This window comes from Trichosurus vulpecula, chromosome 4 (assembly GCF_011100635.1).
Source record: "Trichosurus vulpecula isolate mTriVul1 chromosome 4, mTriVul1.pri, whole genome shotgun sequence".
Classification (NCBI taxonomy): Eukaryota; Metazoa; Chordata; class Mammalia; order Diprotodontia; family Phalangeridae; genus Trichosurus; species Trichosurus vulpecula.
Window position 1 is genome coordinate 4407313 of NC_050576.1, and position 22016 is coordinate 4429328.

Below are 22016 nucleotides of genomic sequence, written 5' to 3' on the forward strand. Positions count from 1 at the left end.
TCCAACTCTCAGTTCTGGACATTTTCTCTTGCTGACCCCCATGCCTGGAATACTCTCCCTCCTCTTCTCTGCCTAGTGGAACCCTTTGTTATGCAGTCATTTTTGAGTCATGTCCAACTCCTCTTGACCCCATTTAGGGTTTTCTTGGCAGAGATACTGGAGTGGTTTGCCATTGCCTCCTCTAGCTCATTTTACAAATGAGGAAACTGAGGTAAACAGGGTTAAGTGACTTGCCCAAGGTCATACAGCTAGTAAGTGTTGGAGGTCAGATTTGAACTCAAGTTTCCCTGACTCCAGACCAGGAACTCTATCCACTGTGCCACCCAGCCCTACTGGTTTCCTTTAAGTCTCAACTAAATTTCCATCTTCAACAAGAAGTCTTTCCCAATCCCTCTGAATTCCAATGCTTTCTCTATATTAACCATTTCCTATTTATCCTGCACTTATCTTTGCATGTGTTTGGTTGTTGTCTTTCCCATTACACTGTGTGCTCCTTGAGAGAAGTGGCTCTTTTTTGCCTCTTTTTGTATCCTTAGTGTTTAGCACAGTGCCTAGAACATAGCATGGGCTTAGTAAAATGCTTATGAACTGATTGACAAAACAAATATGTATTCAGTATCTACCATATGAATGAAATGGAGATGGACATTGGGGGCTCAAAAATACGTAATGTAACCTGTTCTCAAGTAGCTCACAGTTGAATGGGAGAAAGATATTACAATAATCAGAAATTCATATACTTAGGAATATAGACATTTTTCCTTAAAAGGAGGCATGGGGGAAATGGTATCAGGGCAGGATTGTGTTACGTGAATAGATTTCTAGACTGAAAGTCAGAAGACTTTGGGTCCATCTTCCTCCAATGCTAATCATGGGACCCTGGGCAAATAAGTGGTCTTTTCTGAGCCTCCATTTCTTCATTTTATACAGTGGGGATTAATAGTAACATATCTCGGAGCATGAGGGTCAAATGAGGTAACTTGAAAACCTAGAGTGATATAAATAACTGCTATCAGAAGATGCTATAAGAAATTTGGAATGGCTTTTTTATTTCCAGAAAAATAATTGATAATTCATTTTTTTTCCTTTTTAGGACCAAACCTTACTTTAAATGGTTACTAAGCAAACCTGTTATTATTCCTCAGAAAATATCCATTAAGGTACCAAAGGAAACTGATGGAAAATACACAACAAAGGAGGATGAGAAGTCAGATAAAGAGACTGAAGAAGAAAAGCTGACTTCGCCTGAAAGCAAGGTGACTGTGGGGGACCTGCATTTAAGAGTTTTACATTCGGAAATTTGAGTTGAGATTCTGTTGCAACAATTGGGCCGACTCCTGAGATAGCCTTGGAAAGTAGTGAATGTCTCCACATTTGGAATTAAAAAAAAACAACATCTAATATTGTGCCTCAGATTCTAATGATGTTTAATCCAGATAATTGGAAAGAATTATTGATAAAATAAGTGGGGTCACATGATCATTAATTCTGAACTATTTTTATAATCCTTTCTGCCTTCTTACATTACAATGACACCAGAAAGATTGGCCAGTCTTTGGTGGGGTGGTAGAAGAGCTGATTTCTGGGAGTTCAAAGTAAGGAGAAGTGTAGCTTAGCCCTTCCTTAGATGTAGTTTATTTCCACAAGCATTTATTGATCACCTCCATTGTGCAAAGCACTGCTAGAGGCATCCAGATTTGTTTTTATTTCTTTACCGGCACTTTAAATGGTGAATGGCCTTTACGATAGATGTGGTGGGCCCAGATGGCCCCGTTCCATTTTTCCTTTGTACCTCCGCCTTCTCATAAACGGCTCCTGTACTTCAGGCCTTTTAGGACCATTCACTTGTCTGTTGCTACTGGTGAGTGAGTTAATGCACGACAGAAATCACGAGGTCCTTGTAGCACAAATAATAAAACTGCTATTTCACTGCCATTTAAGGTTAGCGATTTCACTTTAACCTCATGGCAGTATGGTGAGGCAGGGACTGTGTTATGGGGGTTTAGATTCCCATCTTACAGAAGAAGAAGCTTAAGGTTTTAGAGATAAACCGCCATGTAGCTAGGAAGTTTAGAAAATGGGGTTCAGCCTCAGCCGCTGCTGCCTGACAAGGCCTTCAGCCCTTTGGTCTACAATGAAACGTGCTCATCTCAGAGACAGCAGGAGTCTTCAGACCTTCTCCTGCATCCATTGCGTGCAAACAGGGTTTAGAGATGGCTGTTTCTAGGCTGTGATTTTAACCAAATCCCAACATTCTATCCTTAGCAACTGTATTCAACCCTGTAGCACTTTCCACCAATGCCAGTCTGTCACAGTGTTCTTCAGTTTCATGTTTATAGGAATCTTGGTGACGGAAATTTAGTCAAAACCTCCTCATTTTACTAATGAGAAAACTGATTCCTCCCCCTGCCCAGAGTTTAATTTGGCCAAGGACATACAGATCTTGGCTATCGCAGATAAGACGTGAACCTTATTTACTGACGTCAGCTCCAGTGAGTCTTCCTTTACATCCTGATCTGCCCTATGTCTCTGGCTGGAAGGTAAAATCCTCCAGATCCCGGCTGTTTCCATGTATCCCTTCTCAAGTCATGCCTGTGCTGTGTTCCCTATCGAGGAGATACTAGCAGACCCTGCAGAATCGCAACCCCTTATTATATCTGCACCCTATCAAGTGATCAAAGATTTTAAAGAATATATTCCTTTTTAGCAGAGCAGGTTTGTTAGGATGTCAGAGAGGTTACCTGAAGCTCTGGGCAGGCCTGTTTCCATCATAGTGAACATCATGTAACAATCTCATTCTCCTGGGAGTCACGCTTTGGATCCTTCCTAGTAGACAATGGTGTGCTAATGATGTTGCTGTTCATTTGAGTAGCTTGCAAGCTCCGGGAGCAGCTCTTTGCAGTCCGTAAACCTGATTCCTTCATGCTTTGTTTTGCAGCTGCAGCCACAGGCGCCGGTCCAAATGACTTCTCAAGCTACTCAAACTGATCCTCCCCATCGGCGTTGGTCAATCTGACGGCCACGGTTTGTCTTCACTTGTGTGAGGCTGGGCTCAGTGCTCCTAGGCCCATTGGTTTCTAGTGCTTCTTTAGCTCCTGTGGTCTCATCCAACACATCCCTACTGTGCCAACCCTTATCCATAGCGTCTTCTAGCACAGTGTGGTGTCAAGCTATATTAAAGTAAAAAGTGCTTTAGGATTAGTGGTTTGGCTCTGTTTTATGAACATATTGTTGGTTAATGTGCCTTCCTATTGAATGTTAATTATGGCTTTTCAATTCCACTGTTGCTCTGAGAGCGGAAGTGATGCTTGGGCTACATCTGCGTTTCCCAGTCACCTTTCAGCTACATTGACCCATGTAATGCTACTCAGCACTAAATATTGAGGGCCTGCTGTGCGCCTCACACTTTTAGGCACTGTGACGTTTAAGACTTGGCCCTTGTGCGTAGGTAGGCAGCTTCTGATGAATTGAGGAGACAAGACGCACACATTTGAAATAATTGTAGAACAATACATGTCAGCTTTCAATTAAGTGCCATTCTGTGTGATACAGACAGTAAAGTATCCACCAGAGCAGACGAAGGGAAGACAGTGTATGCCTGTATCTGCTTTTGTGTGCAGGCGTGTAAGTGTGTGTGCACACATGTACGCGTAGGAATAGTCTGGCAGACATTCCTGGCAGAAGAAGGGGCAGTTGGCTCCTAAAAGGAGATGAGGTGTGAACAGTTAGAAGAGGCCCTGGGGTCTTCCAGTTTGCTCAGAGGTGGACATGGAGTGCTGTGATTGGATGAAGAATATCTACTTTTTAAATAGAAGTAAAACATCGAGATTTACCTCTTTTCATTGCCTGGCTTCATAAGTAATTTTTTCATTGCCAAGATTATTCCTTTCAGGAATTTTATGTTGCGGCAAAATATATCTCACTGTAGTTCCCACATACTGTTCTTAATTCCTTTCCGTGGGTTCAAGCAAAATAAACTTCTCCAAATTCTCCATGGCCCTGAGTCAGAGAGTTGGTGATAGGGATCATGCTTCCCATGGTTTTCTCTTCTCTAGGCTGATATGTCTTAATTCAGTGCTCCTGTGGCATGGTTTGGAGCCCCCTTCATTTCCCCATCATCTGCTTGTAGTCCCCTTTCAGCATGCCCATTTTCTTTCTAACTGTGATAGTCAGATCTGAACTCAGTCCTTCAGTGTCGTCTGACCAGGGCCGAGTACAGTGGAACACTCGGCCTCCCTTTCTCTGCAAGGGAGATGGCATTGCCTTTGGTTATGTTCCTGGTCCCTGTTAACCTGAGAATATTTGGTCTGGGGGAGGTGGGAAATAAGTGCTTGGTGCCTGTTTGCTTGCCAACAAACCCCATGACTCATTTTTGCATGGACTTCCTTCTTCCTCCTTCCACACAATTCCATACTTTTACATTAGAGTCTTTTTTGAATTCAATTATCTATCTTGCTCAGCAAGTTTTGTGTTTATCCTTAGCAAACCATGTAAGTTTGCCCTCTAATGCAGAATCGTGAAATATTTTTGGATCTTTTTTTTTTCTGGCTTTAAACATATCAGCTGTCCCTCTTAGCTACACACTCTACCCAGTCTGCTAAGCATTTTCCTGATGTCTTCATTGATGTCTCCAAATGGAAGCTGTGCAACAAAACGTGGACCTGGGCAGGGCCTTATGGGTAGTCCAAAAGAGATGCCCATACCAGGTGAGATCAGTCCATTAACCAGTGCTCTTTGGATTAAGTGACTCAGGCAGTCCCAAACACAGCTAACTGTCCTCTCCTCCAATCCATATCCCTCGATCCGGTCCTATAGCAACACTAGGAGACACTGTCAAGTATTTTACTAAAATCCAAGCATACTTCGTTAATGGCATTCTTCTCATATGTCACTACAGAAAACACCATCAGAAAAGAAAAGTCGTCTTGTTTGATTCCCATTGAGCCCCTTTGAGCTCCTAGGGTTGGGCAATTCTTAGAGTGTTCAGAAATCATTCCAGAATTTTAAAAGGATCCAAACCCATCTATTGTCAGTTGTCAGTCAGTCAATAAGCACTTATTTTGTGCCTACTGTGTGCTAGGCACTGTGCTAACCTCTAGGCATGCAAAGGCAAAAGACAGCCCCTGCCCTCAGGGAATTTACAGTTTATTGTTAAAAATTAGTCCAGGCATTGCCCATTGATATTAGCTAGATTTCTACAGAGCTGAACATAGTTGATCTCTTTTAATCCCTAAGGACAACATCTCCTAACGTTTTCAGGGTGGGCTTGAGCTGACAGCAGAGGAGAGAAGAAATATCCTTGAATCTTTTAGGGTGCCTGGGGTTTGTTTCATCACTGAAGGAACTGACACTGATGGAAGGGAACAGAGTTACACAGACGGTGTCTCAGGAAAGATTTGAACTCAGGCCTTCCTAACTCCAAGTCCTTTGCTGTATCCACTGTGCCATTTATGAAAACTATGTATTTAGTGTTTATCATTAAGGAGACACATAGTCTAGATAAGGAAAAAAAAGCATCTCTCCTCTCATGGTTTACAATTTGGTAAGGGAACAGCTAGAAGCCAACACTGACTGCCTCAATCCAGATAATTCTGTGAGTATGATGAGTATGCTCTGACTCCGCTATCTAATGACCAAGATATGTTGCCTGTCAGGGTTTGCAGGTCCCTTGAGGGGGTGGGGTTATTGCTTCTCTCTACTCCCATCAGCTCAGGGTCTCCCCCATTTGTTAAGGGGCAGTGACTAATACCCTAGTTGTGAGTCTCTTGAGGGTGAGGACATTTCTTTTTCCTCTTTTTGTGTCCCTAGTGCTTAGTACAGTGCTTATCACATAGTGGGTGCTTAATGTTTATTTATTGACTAACTGGCCCCACTAACATTTAACCATCTATCATTGATCAGCTTTTACAGATATATTTACTTCACAGATAAAGCAAGAACAAATGTACACTTATTTTTCATCATACCCCCAGGGCAGACTCTTGGTGTGCCATCTTGGTTTCTGAGGGAGTAGGCTCGAAACGGACCTCAGTTCCTACATAGAGTTGATCCTAACACATTCATATCCAGATTAACAAGACTGCCAGATGGACCTTTCACCTGGGCACCAGCTGTACAGGTCATTGCTTAAGTGCCATCCTTCTTCCTCCAGGCGTTGATGTAAGCTGTCTGTAGAATCCAGCCTAGGTCTCAAGTCCTCAATTCCTGTGGCTTGTTCCCTCATTGTCGAAGCCTCCACCCTCTGTACCTGAGATGCAAAAGAATGAGTAAGAAGCTGAAGGAGGTCCGATTTCTTCAGGGGATTCAGAGGGGCATGTCTCCATAATGCCTTCCCCTTACAGAACACCGTCTCACTAGACACATCACACCATCAGAGGGAAGCTAAAGATGATGAGGAGAAACAGGGCAAAGACTGTCTAAGACCATAAAGACTTTCAGTCTGCCATAATCAAGCCACATGGGAAAAGGCCAAGGTATATAGCATCCCCATTGGCTTCTCTGCTAACAATGTCATCCCAAAGACCTTTTAAGTAATCTGATAAATGACCACCTGTCAGGCCCAAGCACATATTATTTGATTTACAAAAACAGTCATTTTGCCCATCTGGGTGATAGACCACAGAACTTTCCAGTTAAAGAGCAATGGTAGGAGAGGGACTTCTTGGAATGTTGGTTTTGCTGAACTCTCGGCATAGAGGCAGCCTGGGGGCGTCATAGTGCCTAGTACACTGAGTCTAGAGTTCTGAAGACTGCCCCAGGGCATCTCCAGCCTCAGACCTGGTCCTTCACCTTTGTCTGCCTCATTTATTCATCTGGGAAATGGGGATCATAATGGTCCATCTCTCCAAAGGCTGACGTGAGGACGCCATGGGTTAATATTATAAACAGCTTAGTCCAGGGCCATACACATGTTGTTGCTGTTGTTCAGTCATGTCTGACTCTACATGACAAGGTCCATGGGGTTTTCCAGACAAAGATACTAGATTAGTTTGCCAACAATAAGTTTAATTCAGCCCCGGGTAGTGTAGTGTAGTAGCTAGAGAGCTGTACTTGGAATCAGAAAGTCTCAAACACTTACTAGTTGTATGACTTTTGGCAAGTCTGGATCTTAGTTTCTTTACTAGTAAATTTAGAGGGTCAGACTCATTATCGTTAAGGTGCCTTCTATACGATGGCATTGTTGTGCTCTGATCTTTATGTACGTGCCAGCTCTTAGAATACACGAAGATCGCTAACCTAGCCATACTCCCCAGGGCTCAATGAAGATAGAAAATGGAAGCAGGCACCGGCATGTTGGTTACAAGAGCCATCAGCACAGAAAAGCAGAGCTAAACAACAGATATGGAGAACAATTGGGAATCTGTGAATAACTTGTAAAGTGAGCTCTTTACATTTCTGCCATTGAAAAGTTATAGCTAAACCTGCCAAAAAATGCAGATTAGGATCTCCATTAAAGGAGAAGGCGAGAGGACTGGGGGATGATTCTTCAGATTGTCAAAGAGAATGAAGTGCCCCTTGAAAACACAGAAGTATTTAAAAGGGAAAATCAAGAGGACAAAAAGCCTCTGAAAAATCGGAAGGAATTGTAGCCTTCATCAGAAGGTTGAAGGATAGGAGGAAGTGATACAGAAAAGCAAGAGAAGAGAGACTGAAAGCTTTTCAAGCTATGGAATGGCTAGGAGGATATTCCAGTAGAGGGCATGGCTAGCCCCTTGAAGAAGAAAGAGTTTGTAGTGCTCTGAGAAATGAAGATGAGGAATTACCAGCATTATGAGGAGAGATGCCATCTCTCAGTCAATCAACTGACAAACATTTTATTAAGTGCCTACAATATGAAAGGAAATATGCTTAGCTCCGAGGGTGCAAAGACAAAAGCAAAACGGCCCCTACTCTCAAGAGCTCTCAAGGAGCTTACACTCTCATAGTGAAGAAAATATATACATTTATACACATATTCAAGACATATGCAAAGCAGATGAATGCTACCATGGAGGGGAAAACACTAGCAACTGGGGTCTCCAGGAAAGGATGCCTGAAGAAGGTGCCATTTGAGCCTAGTTTGGAAGGAAGCAAAAGATTCCAGGAGGTGGATAGGTACAGGGAGCACTTTCACATTATGTCAAGGACAGGATGGACCAAAATCTAAAAGGCCAGTTGTGGTGGTTGGCAACTCCCTGCTGAAGGAAACTCAGGAATATGGATGTGGCCATATTTCAACCTGACATGAATAGTAGGGAAGTATTCAGTTTTCCTATCTGGAATCATTAATCATTCCCCAGGCTATAAAAGAGCATTGGGATATTTTGCTAAAAACCGAAGAGTCTTGGCTTACTTTAATGCAATGATTCTTCAAAATGGGGAAAGAACAAGGAAGAAAACTGCTATTCTGGACCTTTACCCAAAATGAGGAACTGCCTATTGATGTAAAAGTGATGAAAACTAAGAGGACCTGTGACTAAAACTTTCTGATTCTCAAATATAACCAGGAATGGGGCAGCAGAGTCTGATGCAATCCTAGATTTGGGGCATATGAATTCAGGGTTCAAAGACAGGATTAAAAAGTATTCCAGGTGCTCCCATTTTAATAAGGAAGTTCAATTGTCTGAAAATAGTCTGGGGTTTAGTGGTCTTCAAGGTTAATATGAGGATGCAGTGTGAGGGCATAGCCAAAATTGAGAAGGCAAACTTGCTCTAGGTTAAGAAAGGCATAGTTTCCAGTAAACAGGGAAGTAATGGTCACTCTGTACTGTGTTCTGATTAGACCTTATCTGGAGTCTTGGTTGGTGTTCTGTTGCTTTCTGTCTTGTTCAACTCTTGGGGACCCAATTTGGGATTGGCAGACGTACTGGAGTGGTTTACCATTTCCTTCTCCAGCTAATTTTATAGATGAAGAAACTGAGGCAAACAGGATGAAGTGACTTGTTCAGGGTCACACAGCTAGTAAGTATCTGAGGCTGATTTGATCTCAGGATGCTGAGTCTTCTTAACTCCAGGCCCCGTGCTCTATGCACTATGGTGCCACCTAGCTGTTGTTATCGGAAGCAGGACCAGCAGGGTGAGAAAGGGCCTTGAGTCCATGTTCTATGAGGATTCCTTGAAAGAATTGGTGGTAGTAGCTTGTGGAGGAGATGACTGAAATTGGGAGAGGATGTGGACATGACAGCTAGCTTCAGGATGGGTTTCAGATCTGCAGGGCAGAGCCAGGAATGACGGGGCAAGGATTTACACAAAAGCAGTTCTAGACTTGACTGTGAAGAGGAAAGAACAGCTTCAGCAGCAGCAGCAGCAGCAACAAGAACAACCACCACCACCTTCTGAACATCGGAGGTGTCCAGAATCAGGCAGGCTTCCTGGAGAGGTGGTGAGGTGTGCCATATTTGGAGGTTTCCAGTCAAGGGCTGTGTGAGCAGTTCTTGGGTTGTGTCATGGTAGAGAGTTTTTTGGTGGTTTAGACTAGATGGCTGTCAAGGATCCTTTCAACACTAAAATTCTGTTTTTCAACGATTGGTGATTTCCTTTTGTTGGCTAAAAGCATCGTCTAAGAGTTCTTAAAGAACACAGTGTATTAAGGAATGGGCATGTTCCGTTTGTATTTGTATACTGAAATAGCTCTTTTCTCTGTCATCATGGTATCAAAGGAAAATATATTACCAAAATTTAAAATATTTATGCCAAAATATGACAATGAGGCTAAAAAAGAAAAACCCACTTTCATCTTAATATCATTTCCCCCACACACTTCATAACCCCACTCCCACAAGTTTGTATTGAAAGAGGGTCATCTAAGAACTTAAGCTATGAACTTCTGCATTCTTCCCTTCCTCCCTTCCTTCCTTCCCTTTCCACTTCCATTCTTTGATTCTAAAACAAACCAAAACAAATCTCATTTATACTTTAGAATCCATGAATCTTATAGGGCAAAAGCACGTTAATGCTCCTCTTCTCCAATGCCTTCATTTGGCCTAATGCTTCTCTATGGAATCCCTCATCAGAGTTCATTCAGCTCCTACATGGACAGCTCACTGACAGTGACTGAATGATCTCGCATAGCAGCTCTTTCTCTTCATTTGAGGGGTAGCTCTCCTTGTTTGATTCCAATCCTCATACTTAAAGCAAAACCGACTTTCCTGTAATTTTTCATCATTTGGTTGTAGTTGTAACTTCTGAGACCAAGCAGGAGGAATGTGATGTCTTTTCAGAATGCCAGTTCTTTAAATATTTGAGGACATTAATTCCAAGCTCCCCCTTAACTAAAGCCAGATCCCACCAAGCCATCTCTTCCTTGGGCTGTATAAGCCTAGTTCTTTCACTCAAATATCCAGGTTCCAGCATGTCTATTTTCTCCTAAAATTGTGTCTGGAACTGAACACAACTCTTCAGGTGAAGTCAGTTGGGGCAGAATAGGGTGAAACAATTACTCTCCTCATTTTGGATGTGAGATGTTTTATTAATGTAACATAATTTTGTTCTTGTTTTTTTTAAATGTTGACACATCACACTGTCCACTCATATTGAAGACCTTTCAAACCCTCAATGTTTTGACCATGAGCAACCTTACCAAATCTCCCTTATCTTATACAGGTACAGTTGAGTTTTTCCATTTATTCCTTATCCAAATTTCATCTCATTAAATTCTTCTCATTGTACCAGCCCATCAAGACTTTTTGGATGCCAATTCTCTCATCCAACTCATTATTCATTCCTTGCAGCTTTATGTTCTCCACAGATTGAAGAATCATGCCCTCCATTGATTCATCCAAGTCATTGGTAAAAAAGATGAAACAGAGCAGGTTCAAGAACAGGTCTGAAATCTGTTACTAGTGACTTCTTTTGAGGTTAATGGTAAGCCAACAATGAACCCTCTTGACGAATCAGTTTCCAATCTGGCAAATTATTTCACTCAAATTAATCAAAAAATAAATTAGACAAAGCAATAAAGTCATACTTTATGTAAAGTGATGTGTTACCGTTTGGGTGAAATACAAAACTTTGATATGACTTGGTTCTTACATACAAGAGACTTTAAACTTGTTGGACTATAGAGGAAACATGGCATTATTATTAGAGAATTGGCATCCTAGGCAGGAAGACACAGATCTAAAGCTTACTCAGGACACACATTGCATATTTGATTTAATCCCTTAGTGCTCTAATCAGGTGGCTAAAACAGTAAATCAAGAGAAGGCATTAGTAGAGCAAGTTTTCTCACCACACCATTGAAATCACAAGTTTGGTTCTTAAAACATTTTTTCTCTATCTTGTCCACATGGCTATTAGGAGATAATCTCAAATACTTCTCTGAATTCCAGGTTTGCCTTTCTAGTAGTTCTGTCACCAAACCCCAATGTTAGATTGTTGGAACCTGTTGTCATAAGGATCCTGGACTGGCTCAGAGTGATTCCCACTTCCCTTTCTCTGTGGTCCCAAGTCTTACATTCACAGATTACCACTACTCCCTGGAGAATCATACCCTACCTCTGTTTTTATATTATAACATTTGCCTACCTTCAGCCTTGCAGCATTTCTGGTCTCTGTGGTTACCCAAAGATCAAATACAGTGATTCCTTAAGTACAATCTACAAAGATTCCTTTTGTTTGACCCCCATCTCAACCCCCTTGGCATGATTCTCCTGACCAGGTTACTTGAAGGTGATGAAGACAGCAGAATGTGCTTGTAACATCCATTTCAGGCTGAAAAGTCATCATTCTTGATGAACAAAAAAGAGACCCAAGAAGCCTTGAAGAGTTTGGTCTTCTACCTGAACTGCTCAATGATCTCAGGAACCCAAACACTGAGCCCATCCCTTCTGTGGTGCGGCTCTCAAGAAGCTAACGCTGCCCTTTGCTTCCATACCGTCGGCTTCTGGAGGCTTCACCTCATCTTGGAGTTTTCGCCTTGGCAGTGTTCTTCTTTGAGGACTGAGGCATTTTGGTGGTGGTTGTTATTCCTTCACCGATGCCTCGGTTTCTGTCTCTTAAACATGAACTTTCTCCAGACTAAAATCACCATGGAACCGTTTATGAAGCCGTTATTCTCTTGAAGAATCTAGTCTTTCTCATCGAAGCCTTTCATGCCCGCAGAATCAGTCTTTCATTGGGAATTGCTATCGTAGCTCTTGGTCACATTTTCCTTTGCACATAGCTATAGCACGCATCATTATCTTTGACCTTCTTAAAATGCTCAGTTATACTCTGACCATGCTCAGTATTGCCATCTTTGTGTGCTTTGGCCTGCTCTGCCTTCATTGGTGAGTTAGTGAAAACAAAACTAAGTAGCTGACTCTATCTGATTGCCCTCAGTCCAGATGAGTCTTCACACACTATACCATTGTTCATTTAATGGACATTTCGGCCTTCACTTCTTGAACTGCACTAATTAATTCAACACTGTTCCCTGGTAAAAATATGTAGGTATACTGCCCTCCATTCCTTGGCTACCACTCCCAAATATAGGAATTTCTTCTGTTGTAAGATGAACTCCTTTAGGATAAGAGCTGTCTCATTTTTGTACTTGTATCCCCAGAACTTTTCACAGTGCCTGGCTCATAGCAGTTACTTAAGAAAAGCTTTTTCATTCATTCATTTCTTTTTTAAGTTCTCTACCATTGACTGACATAGTAACGTTTGATGTTACTGTCTTTCTTTTTCTTTTTATCAATCCATTCTTTGTCTTGCTTTCATTTAAAATTCAGATTTCTCACTCCACCCATGTCACATCACAAGACATTTTCTCCTCTCTAGGACTTCACAATCTAGGGGAAGAAAATATGAAAACAAGATTGCAAAAACAAGATACATTCAATGTAATCAATATGGAGAAGGCCCTAACGTTAAGGGAGATCAGGAAAGGCTTCATCTCAATGATAGGATTTTTACCTGGGATTTGGAAGAAGCCAAGGGATAGAAATGGGAAAGAAGAATATCCTAGATATGGATGGGATAACCAAAGCAAATTCCTGGAGTCTGCATATATAGCATCATGTGGGAGGAATAGAAAGGAGGCAGGTATCATGGGATTCCAGAGTACATGGAGATGGGGAGTGGAGAGTAAAGGGTAAGAGGATTGGCAAGGGAGAAGGGAAGCCAGATTATAAGGGCTTTGGAACAACAGATGATACTACATTTGATCCTGGACATGATAGAAGCCATTGGAATTTATCAAATAGGAGATTGTCATGGACAGAAGATCCAGTAAAGGAAGCAGAAAAGGAGTCATCAGACACAGAGGAGGAGGACCAGGAGAGAAAAGTTTCACAAAAACCTAGAGTAGGACAAGAGAGTGGTTGACGGTGTGAAAGATTGGAGAGAGGTCAAGAAGGGTGAGGATTGAGAAAAGGTCATTGAATGTTGAAATGAGTATATATTTAGTAAATTCAGAAGAAAGTAGTTTTGGTTAAAGGTATCCTGCCCCCCTCCCCCCCACCACCTATAAGATCTTTCTGTGTGGGTTTATAAACTTACACCTGTCTCTAGAATTAGCATGTGACCCTTCTTGAACTATTTTAGATATTTCCTTAATATATAATAATCTCCATTCTCTTCAACGTGTGCAATAATAAAATGATGTTCAGGAGGGATACTAACAAAGAAAGGGAGACATTTAGAAGCCTCTGGTGTTGTGGAGCATTGGTCTTGGTCTTTAAAATTCAGGGAACAAAGCTTTTCTTTTTTTGCTAGCTCTTTCTTCCAAACTGTCTCCTTCTGCCATTCTCAAACCTTCCTTTAATTCTTCTTCCAGATCATGAAAGTTACAAAGCAAGGCTCTCTGTGCCTGGTCCTTCTGGAATCTGTTTCCCATAGCCTTCTTCTTACATATAGAAAATTCAATGTTTTGACTGAATACTTGTGTTATATATTCCTCAAGTTCAGTCTGTTTTCTTGGCTTTTAGAGATCTGTGGCTCTCTCTCACTCTAGAACTACTGATCAGACTTCTAGAAAAGTCTAGAAAACTCTTTCATCTCAAAACCCCACCTGATTTCCATGTTTCCCTTCCTCACTGTTTTGTGGCTTATAATTCTTTAGCCCTACCAAGATTTCTAACTCGTCTTTTTGTTTGTTTGTTTGTTTTTTCTGGCTTGGTATCCTTTGGTAGTCAATCTGGTCAAGTTTATGGACCCTTTCTAGGAATCATGTCTTTAAATAATTGTAGGAAATGCTAAATTTCCATTAGAGGTTAGTGAGAATAACAATGTAATGAGTTTCTCATCCGTGTTCACAAGCCCCTTTGTGTGTGAGAGGGAGGAGGGTGAAGAGGAAGGGTCTATAGAAATCAGGTCAAGAAACTCTGGCTTAGACAGTCTTTCTCTAACTTGCCCTCACTCCAAACTCTCTCTTCTCACTTGGTCTACCTCAAGCAAAATTCCCTTTCTTAGATTTCAGAATCATAGAGAGACTGTATGAAGCTTTATATAGTGGATTTGAGAGGAAGATAAAATATTCCAGTGGAGTGTGAGATCACTCTGAACTTGTGCTTACTCCTTCACATGACGAAGGAGTTATAAATATCCAAGAAGGCCAGTCGTCTTTTCTTTAATACGGATGACTGACTTTGATTCAAACTGATCGATTTTATTTGCATATTGTCTCATATTTTTATATCTGAATATTTTTTTTGCATCATATGACTTCACCTTAATGTCCTAGAACTGATTTTTAAACAAGCACAAAACAGTTTATGAATCCAAATGGGACTGGTCACCTTGCCAAGTTGCCCACATATTACATGAATTTCAGCAATATCATCAATGCTAAAAATACCACTGACCCTCTTTAGCAATTAACCTCAGTGCCTTCCTGTCAATATTCTCAATGGTAACAAATTATCATCCTTTGAGGATGAATTTAATTTCTTGGAAACAGTAAAAGTCATCCAGAAACAAGTAAGAAAGGCTGGATAGAAAGAGCTGCAAGCCACAAGCAGTCAGTGTTTGGTCCAGTGGGAGGAGTAGAAAGTAGAAAAAAGGAAATGGTTGGAACAAGCTAAGATTTAGGAGGCTTCACAGTATGCAGCCAGACCCATCCCACCAGGCAATCGTTCAGCCACTTAGTCAATAAGCAATCATTAAACACTTTCTGTATCACATGTTCTGCTAATGCTGGGAATAGTAAGAAAGAAAAAGCATCATCCCTACCCTCAAGCAGCTCATCTTCTCGTGAAGGAGACCACACACAACTGACAAGATCTATTCAGAGAAGATGGAAAGTGATCTCAAGGGAAGGCAGGAGGGGGGAGGCATCCTGCAGAAGGAGGCTTCAATGCCTATAGTTTCTGCTTATGTGAGAGTCAGGCATCAACAAGCATTTACTAGGGGCCTATGATGTGCTATGTTAAGCACTGGGGATTCATAGGCAAAAACAGGCTCCTTGCCCTCAAGGATCTCACCAGTTGAATGAAAGCCCTTTCACCTGGGCCATTCTACTCTAGGGGGTGAAGGGTGAATATGCCCCTTCTAAGGCAGGTGCTCAGGAACACCTTTGGGAGAGAGTCCATGCCCCAGCAGATGGAAATGTCAGACCAGCCAATTGCCAGCAAGGTGATGAGGGGAGCTCCTAAGGGCTGGGGATGCTCTCTTCCTTAGTATTCATAGCCAATGTGGTAGTTCCAAGGGCCTGCAGGAAGCATCCCATGTTTGTGTTGAACCCAGGGCCACTGTGTGCTCATTACCTGTAAATGAATTAGTTAAAGTAGAAGGTGAAAGAGAAGGAAGAATGTTCCAGTGAGTGGACTCTTTGGGAGCTCTTTGTAGGCAAGGGGATTGACTGTACCTTTTATGGAAGAAGCAGCTTCCTTGCCATAAGGGAATTAGAGGTGAAACCAGCAACAGCGGCGGCATCCATTACAAAGAGTGACCTAGAGCAAGTGTGCTGGCATGTTTGCCCTTGTTTCTCAGGCCTCTGCCTCTTTTAGGCTCCTCCTGGAGCCTTCATTGTTTTATCCCCTTTTTCCTCTTGGTTTCACTTGATCCTCTATCTTCTGGAGCCATTTAGCTCAAATTAAGTTTCTCTTTGCTAGATTTACGACAGTGTCACCATCAAAGTGGTCAATTGTTAATGCCTTCTTTAGATGATGGATTTGGCCCTGCCTACTTTATACAAACAGAAGATGATCAAGATGGTGAGGACCATCAAAACCATAGGATATAGATTTCAATTTGGAAGGGACCTCAGAGGCCATCTAGTCCAATTACTAAGGAAACTGAGGCATAAGGATGGGACTTGCCTGAGGTCATACTAATAAGAAACACCTCTGACTTCTGAGACTACCACCTTTCCTTTGTATTATGTTGTTTCATCATATAGAGCTCAGCTGAAGAAACAGAGGATATTTGTTCTGTAGAAGAGAAGACTTACGGGGGATTGTATGATCACTTTCTTCAAATATGTTAATGGTCGTCCTATAGAAGAGGATTAGACTTATTATACAATATGACCATTGTTCTATGGACAATTTGTGCATTTTCTCTGGCTACCCCCCATACCTGGAACGTTCTCCCTTCTCATTTCTACCTACTGCCTTCCTACATACATTCACACATACATACATACATGTGTATGTATGTATGTATATACATGCACATATACACACATATGTGGTATATGTATATATGTGTGTATATACATCCACAAAAATGGATACAACTTGTTTGTATATATTTGTTCTCTTATTGCTTCCCCTATTAAATTGTCCCTTGAGGGTAGGGGCTATCTTTTGCCTCTTTCTTTATCCCCAGTGCTTAGCACAGATCCAGGAACATTATGGTTACTTAATAAACATTTATTAACTGACTTCTTGTCTTAGAGCCAGAGAGATAGGACTGATAGCTAGAAGAAAGGGGATATTTTCCCTTACTGCCAATTTTAATTTTACATAAGGGAGATCTTTCCAACCATCAGTTCTGTCCATGAATGAGATGGATGGCACCAGGTTGGGTGGGGCAACAAATTCCCTCTCTCTGGAAGTCTTACAATTCAGACCAGACGGCCACTTAGTAGGAATATTAGAGAAGGATTCCTGTTTTAGGAAGTGATCAGACTAAACGAGCTCTGGGTTCCCTTCCAACTCTAGAAATGATGACTAAACTGTGTCCAATATAATGGCAGCAACATAAACACATTTATTTTGTCCTACATAAAACCAGACCTAAAGCATGATCTAGTCTGTAAAGGAAACATTGCTTTAATCTTGAAACAATTATCTATTCCAGGGATATTTACATTTATAAAAAAAGGTCACAATTTCTTTAATTTTGAATTCCATAGCACTTTCTTTCTTCTTCTGATTCTTTTCTCAGCCATCCAGGTTATAAACTGCTTTATTCCAACGCCCAGATGCAGCTCAATATTTTGGATTTAGGAAACTTGCTAGCCACTGCTTAGGAGGTAGGAAGGAGTGATTCAGAAAGGCTTAGAAGGAACTTCAGACGAAAAATGTGTCATTCCTTGTTACATTGCACCTCCCATTTTCTGCTTTACTTTTATCCCAACAACTAATGAGAAGAGTTTGGTAAAAGAAGCTGAGAGTGGTGTTTGCTACTCACTCAGCAAAATGTCACAAAGAATAATACAACGTGTTTTGGCTTGCTTGGAATTTTGAATTCTTATCTTTTTTTAAATGATTATTGTCTGGTTTGTGACTAGTTTGTTGAGCATTCACTGTTTTCTCCTTGGGGGTAGGAATTATTCATTATATTTGCATTGTTATCTCAAGTGTTGGCACAGAGTAGGGGTTTAACATGTATTTGTTGATTAATTAAGATTACTATATGAAGTAATACTGGCAAAGGATGCTGGTTCATTATGGAAAACTACCCAAGAAAGGCAGAAATATGGTTCATGCTGACAAGGAGCGCATTCTAATGGGGGGACAGCATAAAACCATGTACATGCATGTATGTATACATGTACACATGCATGTATACATGCACACATGTATACTCATATGTATGTATACACATGCACATGTGTGTAGCACACATGGAAGTATTTCAATATTCCCTTCCCTTAAGTCACAGCTGCTGCCCTATTTAACTTATCCTCTCTCACCTGGGCTACCGATTGTTCTCCTTGTCTCATCTCCCCATCCTCTAATTGGAGATAAGGTACTAAGGGCCCTGGGAGGCAGGGAAGGCATCTCATAAGAGTTAAGATGTGCCCTCACACCCGGAAGACAAAGATGGGCTTAATGCTGACTGGCCTTCACACAGGATACTTTTTTGCTTCTCCTCCATCTCTCAACTCTGATCAGAGACCTTCTTCAGATACTGTAAGTGAATACAGGAACACACGGGCTGCTGCAGTTGCTAAAATCATTTTATCCTAGAGATGTGCTCATGTAGATAGAAAAGTTCCCTTTCAAAGAGGTGTTCTCAACAATCACCCATTATCATCTGCTTTAGTATCTTGTCCCTAAAGTGAAAACTGGAATTTAACTGCTTTATTAAAATCACCAATGGTTGTTGTAGTTCTAATAAAGAATATAGAAATTAGCTTCCTAAAGCATTTTGGGAGGTAGATTCATGGAACTGAATGCTTCAGGGTACTTCTCCCCTCCTCCATGTTAGTTTACATTTTACTTAAACTGTTCAGGACTAGTACATATATATGGATGATTTATAAACATATGAAGAGGAGGAAGTGGAGGAGGAGGAGATGAGAACAGTTATGGATAGTAAAAGTTTTGGTGGGCAGCCAGTCAGGGTCCATTTCTGACTGGATAACATAAATTGGAAGCAGGCAGCGTGATCATTCGACTCTCTCTAGCAGAGGTAACACTAAGGACAGTGCCTGACATAGAGTAAGCACTTAATAAATATTTATTTGTTGCTGATTGGCTGACTGATTTCAGCACACATAGGCTATAAAAGGGGGGCTGGCTAGTGGGGAGGATTCAGAGATGTAACCCTTCTAAAGGGTTCTGGCATCTCTTTGGATTCCTGGAGTCTTCATTGCCTTTTTCCTCTTTACCTCATTTATCTCTGGGAATACAGTCAGTCACACCCTGTTACCATGATCATCTGGTTTTACAATCATAGTATACAATGGTTTAAGTGGTTCCATCTTCTGCACCTTTAGGCATTTTATAGTAAATGAAAGATAGATGCATAATCACAGTCCCTTAGAGAATTTCTAACATTTAAACACAGGTCTGACTCCTGGCTTTAATTTAAATTTATATTTATCTTTGGCTAACCCTTACCTTCTTTGTAAATCAGGCGAAATTCAGGTTGCTTGAAATGTGGGTAAAGAAGCAATTCAAGTGGATTGTGTTGTCTTTTAATAGGTAGGCACTGAGACCAGAAGTTGAGGAAAGGGCAGACTATTCCCTTAAACTTTCCTCAGGTTGGGAGAAGGGGATATATCTGGTGACATGGTTTCCAGCATGCAAGGAGGCGATGATCAGATCGAGGAAGTTTGGAACAATGGATGGGAGAACATTTGAGGGTCATAATGAGATTCCAAGGATGACCAATCCTGTGTATAGCTTGGCTGGAACAAAGGTCAGGATTGCAGGGTTGGAGGAAGCTGGCGAATTAAGAAGGCAGCCTATTTAAGGGGCTATCAAAATACATGGTGAAGTCCTCAAGTACAAGGGCCTACTAGAACATAGGCCATTAACACTCCTAGGTCTTTTTCAAAGGAAATGTGGCAATATTTGTTCATTGTTGTCTTTTTCAAGTCAAATGGATTCCTATTATATCTATTCAGCTTTTGTTTGTTAGAGTTAGTCCTTCATTCCAGCCTGATAGGACATTTTTGTATTCTAATTCTGTCATCTAAAATACCTATCACCTGAATGTCATTTGTAAACTTTATAAACAAGCAATTTAAATTTTTGTCCTTATCAAAAAAAATCATGAAGGTGGATATTTCAAACTCTCAGTGGGGCTCTTGACATTGATTTCTAGTTACATTCTCAAAAAAAAGTTGATGCAAAGATTCTTTGTGAAGTCTGAGGTCCACAAATCATCTTCACAAATACTGGATTAGAAAGGTGTGGTCAGCCTTCAGTTGTGTGGAAAAATGCCCAAGTGTTTTAGTGGATAGCAGGTTCCATAATAACCAGTCGTGAACTTCAGGCCCAGTGGGTCAAGCTCCCTTCTCACCACCAAGAGCCTTCTTCTTCCCCTTTTCTTCTCCATCGTCCTTGTCCTCTTTCCACTCTGGTCCTTTTGCTCTTCCTCATCAGGTCTTGTTTCTGCTTTGTCTTCCCTTGAAACCCTCACCCAGGTCTTTTTTTGTGCTTTTCTTTTTAAAGACCACCTCATTTTTCTTGATGTCCTGGATTCGGGAGAGATAGTCCTTGGGCCTTCTAGAAGGGAGACCAGCCTGCACAGAGACTATCAGCCTCCATACCCTCAGATTCTTGTCCTGCTTAGCTGTTAGAAAGTGGGTCTTCTGTCCTCTGCAGCTCTCACTAACAAGGATCAAGAACCAAGAATGCGGAGGAATCTTAGAGGACATCAGGGATGAGAGAATGGAAACTCAGAGAAGTTCAGTGACTTGTGGAAGCTCATCCAGCTGGTTAAAGTAGAGCAGAAGAAGGATTTGAACCCAGGGTCTCTGCACCAGTCCTGTTTTCTTCCGCAGCACTGTCTCCTTCCTTGTGACAAGAGATGGTTTGAACTCAGTGCCTCCTACACAGAAGAAAGTGGTTTGTTCTTTCCTTTCCCTGTTTCTACGTTTTTTTCAGTTGACATTGCCCAAGATGTCAGACTGCTGTGCACCTGGCTGAGTCTCTGTCCATTACTAGACTCAAGGTCCCTTCCAGGCCAGGACCTTCCATTCCGCTTGGAATGCTATAGTTTGGCTTTCAGGAATCATCTGTTCTCCCTCTGCAGAAATACTCCATCCCTGATACCTCTTTCAAAGTCCTTTTTGTTTGAAATCATCAGAGAAAAGCCCAAAGTTTGGTGTCTTGAAGAGAGCTCTGTGGTTCTTCTATTATCACTTGGACAATCTCTTAGTTAAAAGCTAAGAAAATCTGTTTTGAAAGGCAGCTGTTAGGCTGATGAATGTGAGACTGAACTGGATGGTCCCTAGGATTTGGAAAGCAAGAAGACTGATTAGATCCTGAGGCTTGGGGCCCAGTTGGGATAGAATGATGCTCTTTATTCTCAGCTCTCCCAATCTGGAGCCCAAACATGGGTATGACCTTGTATATTGAGCAGAGGGCAGGGCCTTCAAATATCTTTCAAACCCTCACTAAAGCTGCAGCAAATTGTTTGTATCTCTTCTATCTTCATCAAGTTAGCTAAGTGCACAAAAGGTTACTTTAGATCCTATAAATATCTCTACAAGAGGCAAAGGGAGCGAAAGGGGAGGAGGCCATGGAGACCAATGCTAAAATGTGTTTGCCAGATTCTGCTTTGTTGCATAAAGCCCATCCTGAGTTTAATAGTGTTGGTAGGCCTAGTTGCATTTAATCAATTTTTTTATATCCTGGATATTAACCATGATAACAATTCTAATAGCTCATTTATATAGGGTGTTATGGTTGGAACTGACTTTAAATGCATAACTTCATACAGAAATCCTCCCTCCATATGCTTACCTAATAAAGTAGGCTATAACCTTATAAATCTATTAAATGATAGTAGAAAGTTCATTGAATAATTTAGCTTCAGCCTAGAAGAGATCTAGAACTCTAAGGTTATCTGTGCCAAACCTTACCCAAAGGACAGATTTTTTCTCTATAATAAGTTGTATTTTTCCCAATTACATGCAAAGAAAATTTTTGACATTCATTTTTAAACAAATTTGAGTCATGAATATTTTTCCTTCATTCTTTCCTTTCTCCTCCCTAAAATGGTAAGCAATTTGATATAGGTTATATATGTACAATCATGTAAAACATATTTCCATTTTAGTAATGTTGTGAAAGAAGAAATAGACCAAAAGGGGAAAAGAAACACACCAAAAGTGAAAATAGCATGCTTCAATCTGCATTCAGACTCTATCAGTTTCTTCTCTGGATGGAGATAGCATTCCATCGTGAGGACAGATCTTGTTGACCACA

At 41.2% G+C, this 22016-nt stretch overlaps 1 protein-coding gene across 1 annotated transcript in view; it reads left to right on the forward strand.

Moving 5' to 3' along the window:
* The window catches only part of LRRIQ3 (leucine rich repeats and IQ motif containing 3), a 135514-nt gene that overhangs the window by 74362 nt on the left and 39136 nt on the right, over nucleotides 1-22016 (forward strand). Inside the window, exon 4 of the mRNA XM_036757801.1 lies at nucleotides 1094-1256. Within this exon, the coding sequence (XP_036613696.1) occupies nucleotides 1094-1256 (163 nt within the window). The remainder of the gene's footprint in view (nucleotides 1-1093; nucleotides 1257-22016) is intronic.